At 34.4% G+C, this 8,815-nt stretch overlaps 1 protein-coding gene across 1 annotated transcript in view; it reads right to left on the bottom strand.

Moving 5' to 3' along the window:
- Pbx3 (PBX homeobox 3) overlaps positions 1 to 8,758 on the bottom strand; it is a 211,055-nt gene extending 202,297 nt beyond the window's left edge. Inside the window, exons 1-2 of the mRNA XM_010613549.3 lie at positions 8,706 to 8,758; positions 8,365 to 8,438 (exon numbers count right to left, since the gene is read on the bottom strand). Coding sequence (XP_010611851.1) covers positions 8,365 to 8,413 — 49 coding nt within the window. The 5' untranslated portion in view covers positions 8,414 to 8,438; positions 8,706 to 8,758. The remainder of the gene's footprint in view (positions 1 to 8,364; positions 8,439 to 8,705) is intronic.
- Positions 8,759 to 8,815: the final 57 nt, after the last annotated feature.

The raw sequence follows: 8,815 nt of genomic DNA, 5'->3' as shown, positions 1-8,815 counted from the left end.
TATATATTTTTAATGTAGTAATTTCTCCATCAAATTACATTCGTTTCATAATATTTCACAAGTCCTTAATTCCTCTCTAAATTTTTATTTGAAACTCTTATTTCATCTGAAAGCCTGTAGAAACCTTTTGTTTAAATAATAATATGTAATTTCAAAAGCTTTGCGTTTCTATTTCAATAAAAAAATAACTTCATCTTTAAATGAAATTTTCTAAGTAATCAGAAAGAAGCTAATGAGGATTCACTGATTTAACTAGTTCAGGGAATCTGAAAAGGGAATGAGAATTTAAAGTAACCAAGTATTTCATTTAGAAAAGCAGCTGAAGTGTAGATAAAATAAGTTTCTCTTCCTAGAAAAATGTAATCAGAACAATTGTCTCAGGAGACTCTTCTCCTCTCTGTGTGCACATACATAACTCCCATTAACAGTAACGGGTACCACACATGCACACCCATGCACATGGAGGAGATGCCAGCCTCCGCAGTCTGCATGCATGGCAGCTGTGGTGACTAAATAATCCATATGGCTCTGAGGAGAAGTTATGGTTTACTGCATCTAGAGTCACAGCCACAGTGGTGGAATTCAGACACTAGAACTAAGGCTAAGCCTTAATATAAATGCCTTGCCCAACCTTCTTCCCTCTAACCATACCTAGAGATCTGCAGTTAGGCCTGAGTTTTGCAATTCTATCAATGGTGTATGCTAGAAAAAGTTCTATGATTAAGGAAAACTTAATCTATTCAAAAATCCAAAGAAATTCTGTCTTCCTCTTCCTTTTCACACACCTTCTTCACAAAAGGTGAAAAAAAATCACACAAGTAGCTTTATAAATACAAATTCAAAGACCTGACAAACCACAGATGAGTAAAATCAAATCAAATATGAAACTCCATTTTCAACAAAAACATCAACTAATAACTTTACATATCAAATGCATGCAAAACCATAAATTCCACAGGTTATGTAAAGGGCAGAGTTTAAGCACTGATCCTAATCGATCCAGCTTTTATGGATTCAAGTAAGAATCTTAGTGGTCATTTAATATAGTTTAAGCCCAATTCAACAATTTCTTCCATCCCTAGTGAAAAAAACATTCCTGTGAAGTTCAGGTTAGTGACACTGCTGCACAAACACACACAAGTTTACAATGCTGAAAAGTTAAGCCATAATGGCGCACTAGCCATTATGCTAAAATTATGTTTTAAGAAAAAGACATTAGATAACACAAATTCAATATTTTCATATAAAGAGAACACAATGAAAACTTCATATTCTATAACATTACCTTTAAATAATCATAAAAGGAGAAAATAATCCACCAATGTTCTAGAAGCTTCTCTAGACCTTTCAATTTTATTTATATGCAAAACCAAGAGAAACTTAAAAAAAAAAAAAAAAAAAAAAAAAAAGCTCCCCAAGGACAGGGAACTCGTGAAGCTCTACTCAGCGATGTATATTTAAAAAAAAAAAAAAAAAAAAAAAAAAAAAAAAAAAAAAAAAAAAAAACAAAGCTCCTCCTGATGCTAAAGCTCTCAATTTACTGACAGGCAAATGGCTTCATGCTGCCACTTAATCTCATTTCTTGCATAATGCCCTCTAATTAGCATATCAAAGTGAATTAATACTTCTAGGGCATTAGCAATGGGGAAATCTGCTCCAGGCTCACAATAGCAGTTAAGAGAGAGCCAAGAAATCCTCAAAAACACCACAAACCACTTTGCATTGCAAAACTGTTCAATTTATTTATCCTCTCTCTCTAAACACTTTTACCGCACACTGTTTTACTACTATTCACCAAACAAAATGATAATTGCCAAAGTTACCAGCATCTGTAATGCCTGTTTAGAATCTTAATTTAGATTATGTTGCAGATAATTTCTATATGCAACCATTTGTTCTATTATAAATGTTATATACAGACAGTGGAAATGTTGACATTCTCTATTAGTTAATTTGAATTTGAAATAAAATTTTATGAGATTTTAAAATTTATGAATTTTTTAATGTAAAAAGCCACCTGCTGGATGCTGATGCCTAAGAAATAAGCTTTGAAAGCTGATGCATCACATTAAAAAAAAACAAAAAAAAGTCATTTTGCCCCCAACATATGCTGAGTCTCCCAAATAATGGTTTCAACATTGTGAAGAATCATCAGCATTAAAAGGAATACATTGTACAGCAATTCCTCATTAATATGATAGCACAGAAAGGGTTATTGTTCAAAACATCCTAACATTTTTAGGGAACTTAAACTGAAAGAAACAAGGCCAAAACTTTAATCATTTTTATCCATAATTACTTTAGTAGATTTCAGTATTATTTAGTTCTGTCAAGTAGATGTAAAGTCAGCCCAAAAAAATAAGTACTAGGCCAATTCAACATATTTTATCATGTCAATTTCTTTCCCTAGATATACAAACTTGTGTCAAAGCAAACTACACTTACCACTAAAAACTACAAACACTACATTTATGGAATGTCTTTGAAAAAAATAAGGGATCTGGGTTGCAATTCTGCCTACAAAGAGGATCATCAAAATCAAGTTTTGAATATTAATGAAATTTATTTTCTAATATGTTGTGTCTGAAGGCACAAAAAGATGGTGTATTTTTTCAGTAGCTCATTCAGCACTACTTCATAATTTATTTGCTAAATATAACACTATCACCTACCTGTTTGTCTGATTAATTCTATAACTTTGTAAAAACAATCTATTATCATAGCTAGGCATGAAAAATTTTGACCAATTTATACTACACAGTGATGTGAATTGTTTACTTTTCATACTTGCAGACTCAAATGACCACTAAAGTAGAGCAAATGCTTGTAAAGGTCAACATGGAAGGGGGATGTGTAAGCTTTCAGTTAGTTACTACCTAAATCATGCTGATACACTCACTGATAAATGGCTAAAACACAAGCCTGCTGAGAAAACAAATAAAACATTATTCTCATAGTGTCAATATTGAAATAATAAATGTATAAAGATGTTTACATATACAGGAATAGAAAAAATTGGTCTAAATTCCTATTTAACTTGTGTTAAGTATTATAAATAGACACCTCCTTTGAGTATAAAATAATGATACTTCAGTGTGGTTGTGAAAAGCACTTTCAAGTTTTATAGCCTCACTTCATACAATGTAACTGTCCTACATAGTGCCACTATATATTACTAAATAAAATACAAGTAAGTCAAATAAGGTGTTAATTTAATTATTGCCTTAAAAGTAATCTCTTAGTTTATAAAATGAAACACAAGTACAAGCGAAATTAAGTGAAAAGAAAAGCATCATAGTATGAAAAGTGTACACAGGTATATTTTATAAAAGCTCTGAACTTGTATTCTTTGGAGCAAGATGGGGCTTCCTTAGCCAGTATATTAATATACTTTTCATTCAGAATAAAGTTGTATAAGTTAATAAAATATCATACTAAAGTCCCACATAAAAAACTAAAGCTACACAAATCTGTAATAAAATAAGACTCACTAAAAAAACTGAGACACAAAAGAATTACTTACACAGATCAAATTAGTATTGACAAAAGGTTCAATAGCTTTTTATTGGGAAGAAAAAAAAAGGAACAGGGTTGGAAAAACAGCCCCATGTTTTAAAGATAACATCTCTGTGATACTTTTATCATGAAGGTTTAAACCACCGTGGCAATGACATTTTCCCCATGGTTTCTATGAACAGAATGTGTGTATTATTTTTCAAGGATGAGGAATAGAAAAGCAAAAAACATATCCTACCTCAAAACCTACAAAAGCTTCAGTAAGCTATATAAATCCATAAAATTTTTTTAAAAATTGACAACATTCTTAAACTGCTTTAAGGAAAATGTATTGACAAAGCAATAGAATTTATGACACTTTGAAGATACACTATTTTTTAGCTACTTAGTTTTTCCAAAGTAAACAGATCATAACGTCAATCTAAAATTGATATAAATTTTGAAACATTAAAAGTCCTTAAAATTTGCTTCCAGATAATTCTGGAAAGATAGGCAAAACAGAGAAAAGATTAGCCAATTGTTGCAACTGTTAAAGGTTAAAAGTAAGTTCATTTGGAAGGGTTCAAAAATTCTTTTTTTTTCTACCTGTATTTATTTTAGAAGTTGTCCACAATAGTTTTTTAAAACTAGAAAGTAGGCTCATTAAAACGGAAAAATGTGTCATGTATAGAATATAGCATTTTCAAAACTTTGGAATGATAATTTTATTAGACAAAGTGCAAGAACCTAGAAAATGCAATAAATACAATAACATTTAGACTTATTATAATTCCATTTTTCTTGCTAAATTTTTACTTGAAAGATTTGGTTGAGAAAGGAATTACACAGCACTTTACAGAGAAAAATGTAACCAATTTATACATGGAAGTCTTAAATAAAAAAGAGACTCAGAAAAGAACACCACAGTGATTCTCTGAACTTGTAGTGTCAGAAATAAACCCACAGAAGTGTTGACTGAGAGTGCTACCCTGTCCGCATGAAAGATAGCAATAAAGGTTTAATTTCATATCATACACGGAATGCACATAGAAACTCACTTGTAAGCTACATTCTTGACTTAGCTTTGTTATCTAAAAATCTTATGACTCTTTCTAGGGAGGGTTCCTCTGAAAGTTAATCCTTTTTAATAGTAATTTTCTTCTCCTTAAACATAAAAAATACTTCAACCAGCCCAACCAGCCAGGCAGGCCTTCTCTTCCCCTGCGGACACCTCCTGCAGTAGAGAAGTTCATTAAGTTTTATGATCTTCCCAAGTCGGTCCTGCTTATAAGCCTCACAAAGGCTACAAATCTGGCAAACCATCATGTCTGCCATTAGACATTACTAGCAAATGAATGCTATTTAGGGTTTGTGGTAGCAATAAATCAGTGTTTGGTTGGCAGCTATCAACAGGAGTATTTTAACCTACCATTTATGAAGGAAAAGGTTGTGTTGATTTTTGTTAAATCCATCTTTTCTCAACAATACTACGATTCAGATTATATATTAAAATATTACATTTTCATTTTAAAAATAAATCATTTATTCCTTAAAATTTTTTTTCATTCAAACACTCAGAATTAAGGGATTTGGACAGAAGGTATACTTGTAAGGACGGAGTATTTCACAAAAGAAAGTACTTTGACAATCAAGATAGCAGACTTCATAGCATCAAGGACATTTAATAAAAGAGGAAAAAATATGGCTTTAAAAAAAAATAGAAAATCGCTTCTCGGCCTTTTGGCTAAGATCAAGTGTAAAAAAAAAATAGAAAAAGCTTAATGTACAAACGATTATCTCACTGCTGGATTACTTAGTCTAAAATGGACACATACCTTAATTTTAAAGCCCATAACTTTTCAGTTGCTTTCAAAAAAAGCATAAATGTCACAATTTTACAATAATACATTTCTGCCCAAAAATAGCTATGTGCTAAATTTTACAAAAGAATACATTTTCAAATAAAAGCAAACTTCTTATAGAAAAGTATACTTTCCTTACCTCTGAACAAGAAAATAATGTAACTGTGGTAGATTACCCATTTATCTGTCAGAAGAAAAATATCTTTTTTATTTGGTAGGGTGAGAAAAAAGATGTTTTCCCAACTAAATCCTTCATGTGCATCAGAACTGGCAGTATTCATTGCTTGATCAGAAACCTCAAAATCTACTGGCAGATCTACAAATACATGGAATTTTAAAATTATTTTGTCTTATTTTGAAGAAAAGCACAAGTGAAATGACATTATCCACTGAAGTGACAGTTTCTTCCCCCACCCCTAGACTCATCAACTCCTTACCCCTCCATTATGCAGAATAGAGTCATCACATAATGTTCCTGATTTCTATTCACAAATGACTAAACTTTCTCAAAATTATAAAGAATTATTCTTTGGATACTATATCAATAAGATTACATAAATGATTTAAGAAAAGTATATAAAATACATATATGCTGCAATGCTTATTTTCTTTAAGTTTGTGATGTTTCTCAAGCATGACTATGGAAGCAAATGAGGGGTGGGCTCTGGAATTTGCTGCTGGATTTCACTGCTTTGGTGACACTAACATCTACACAGCTGTTTTATTTCAAATTGAGGGCTCTGAGTCTGGCCAGCCTGTCTCTTTCCAAGACTAGTTTTGAAGGGTGAGGAGGAGCTATGGATAGGATAGTCACAGGAAAAAGGAGAGGAAAGAGCTTCGCCCCCATCAATCACTCAGTACTTAAATCCCATCCCTCTCCAGCTTAGAGAGGCTGGCAGAAAGATGCTTCTGCCCAGACAGCAGGCTTTACTCTTTGCCGGTTGGTGGCTTTTTACAAAAGAGATAAAGCTCAAACTTGGACCCGCTAGGCAAAGCACAAAAAGAGGATCTAATTTACAAGTTATCACCGAAAGCCCCAGAAACAATTTTCAAAACAGAAAAATTTCTTTTGTCAGCTACCTCCTCTTCTTAAACAGCAATAGCCCTACCACTGATCTCTCTGCCAGTAATCCCAGATTCTGAAAAAGACTTTCTTTCTCGTAACTCACCTTTGACATGTGGTTGACTATACTTTCCTCTCAGAATGGTGTAAATCCTGTGCAAATAAACTACTACAGGACTTACACTTCTTAATTGAATTCTGCCTGCTGCCAAATGTAAAAACATGAAAATCAGTTTGGTTCTAAAGCTGGCTAGGCCAAAACTTTAAAAAGAAAAAAAAAAAAATGCAAATCGTGTGAGGGGGCAAGAAGGGAAGCATATCATTCCCCTCTCACTAGTAATACAATGCTGTATAAAGTTGAATCAATCTTAATATTCCCAACATAGTCAATACCCCAGTGCTTAGCTGTCAGCAGAAACTGAAGTGGAGCCCTGATAGCAAGAAAACCCTTGTACATAAGCAACATAATTAAATGGGAATTACCCACTTTTAGTCTTCTCAACTAAGAATCTTCAAGATATTAAGCTGAATATCTTATTTTATAGTCAGATAAAAATCATCTACCATTTTAAATCACAATACATTCTAAAGTTAGCTAAAATCAACACAGAGTAAGTTATTAGTAATTTTCAGTGACTATGGCTTTCCAAATGTAAAATACATCTTAGAGAGAATCACAACATTAAGACATCATCCACATTATGTGAATTAAAGCAGAAACTCTTTAGGCTCTCTTACTATTTGCTGTTAATTACAGTTTAGCAAATATATACTGAATAGACAGCAGTAATCCATAATCTTTTCTGGATTACTTTTAGGAAAGGACTAAAATTAGAGAGTGAAAAATCTGTTTAAAAGGAGAGCAACTTGACTATTAACCTAACAATCCTATACAATGCGCCATTATTTGTACACTTAATTTAAACACAATCACATTTAACCATTTAAATAGCTTCACATTGATATTATTATATCTTGGAATTTAACTTTTCCTTCTTTGCCTCAACTTTAAAATACCACATACCCAACACAAGAAAAACAACTAGCAGTAATGCTTTTTTAGTGCACTTGTTTCCATATACAGGGAAGATAATGCCAAATGCAAACTAAAACATTTAAATGAAATCTTTACTTCCACTTGAGCCTTACTGCTGCCTAGAGACTAAGATATCTTCAATTGAAAAAGTCTAACAAGGAAGTTTAATTAGAATGAACTACCAAAACTCACCTAATGTGTACCTGTAGTTTTCATTCCAAAACCTGTCTTGTGCCATATTCCCTGCCTTGAACTTCAAAATTGTTTAACCTGTATCTGTGGTCGTTTTTCTACTTTATATACTAAGCATAATTACAAGTTTAATGGCTTCAAGATATAAAATTCAGTGTAAGTATTAATAAACATAATACACTATATACGCCTAAACACATTCTTACTCTTCCCTGGATTACCAAAAGTAGTCTTCCCACCTACAACACTAATTCAAACAAGCTGCTGGAGTCTATTCAATTGCACCTATTCTTCCATCAATAGAGGTGAAGCTTATGGCTAAGTAAAACAAAGTTGAGGCGATGCTTCTCAGGGGGACTTGTCCCAGGCATCCAGTCTTCTATTGCTCCTTTTAAAAACTGACACAAGGCAAAAGGAGAGAGGACCGGACTGCTGGTGCTCCGGGGACGCCCCTCCATCCCCAAAGCCAGGGACAGCCTCTCAGAGGCAGCGACCTAGCCTGGTTCACACCTACACTTCATTTTGCTCCAGGAGCAGAATTGAGAAATCGACTATAGATTTATTACAGTTTGTTTCTCAAGATCAAGAGGTGGGAAGGAGAGAATGATCAAAGATGGCGGTGCCCAAAAGCAGCAGCTCTCAACTGGAGAGTCGAAGGAGTAGCTCCAACCCCTCCTCAGGGGTCTCCAGGTCCACTGCTGGACACAGCATCTTACCTGTTTTCTCTTTGATTTCACACAGGACGCTGAAGAGTGCTGGTTTCATTCTGTGACAGTTCAAGGCATGTTTCCTAAAAAACAAATAGCAAAACACAAAGGTATTAGCATCACCTATGGAATAATATGGCGCCTTCCTTTAAGTTAGACCCAAGATTTAATCCCGGCCCTCTATTTTGGAAAGCTGTTTTGAAGCACGTCAAGTCAACGAAAACTCGAGTTGACTAGTTCTCCACCGCCGGTAAGCTCCAGCGGCGAAAGCGCCAGCCTGGACGCTGCGCGACCCATCTGCCCGGCAGGCAGCGACCTCAGCGACCACAGGGGCGAACCCACGCGGAGACCTCGCTCCACGGGACCCGCAGTGGCTATCATTGGGTGCAGAATGGCGCGGAGGGCCATCGCGTCCCCCTCAGCCGGGAAGCGGGAGTGGGCGGCCGGACGGACGGACGGC

Source organism: Fukomys damarensis, unplaced genomic scaffold (assembly GCF_012274545.1).
Source record: "Fukomys damarensis isolate Sample0158 unplaced genomic scaffold, DMR_v1.0_HiC HiC_scaffold_36, whole genome shotgun sequence".
In the NCBI taxonomy this organism is placed as follows: domain Eukaryota; kingdom Metazoa; phylum Chordata; class Mammalia; order Rodentia; family Bathyergidae; genus Fukomys; species Fukomys damarensis.
Note: the sequence above shows the minus strand (reverse complement) of the source record. Positions and strands in the feature narration are given on the sequence as shown.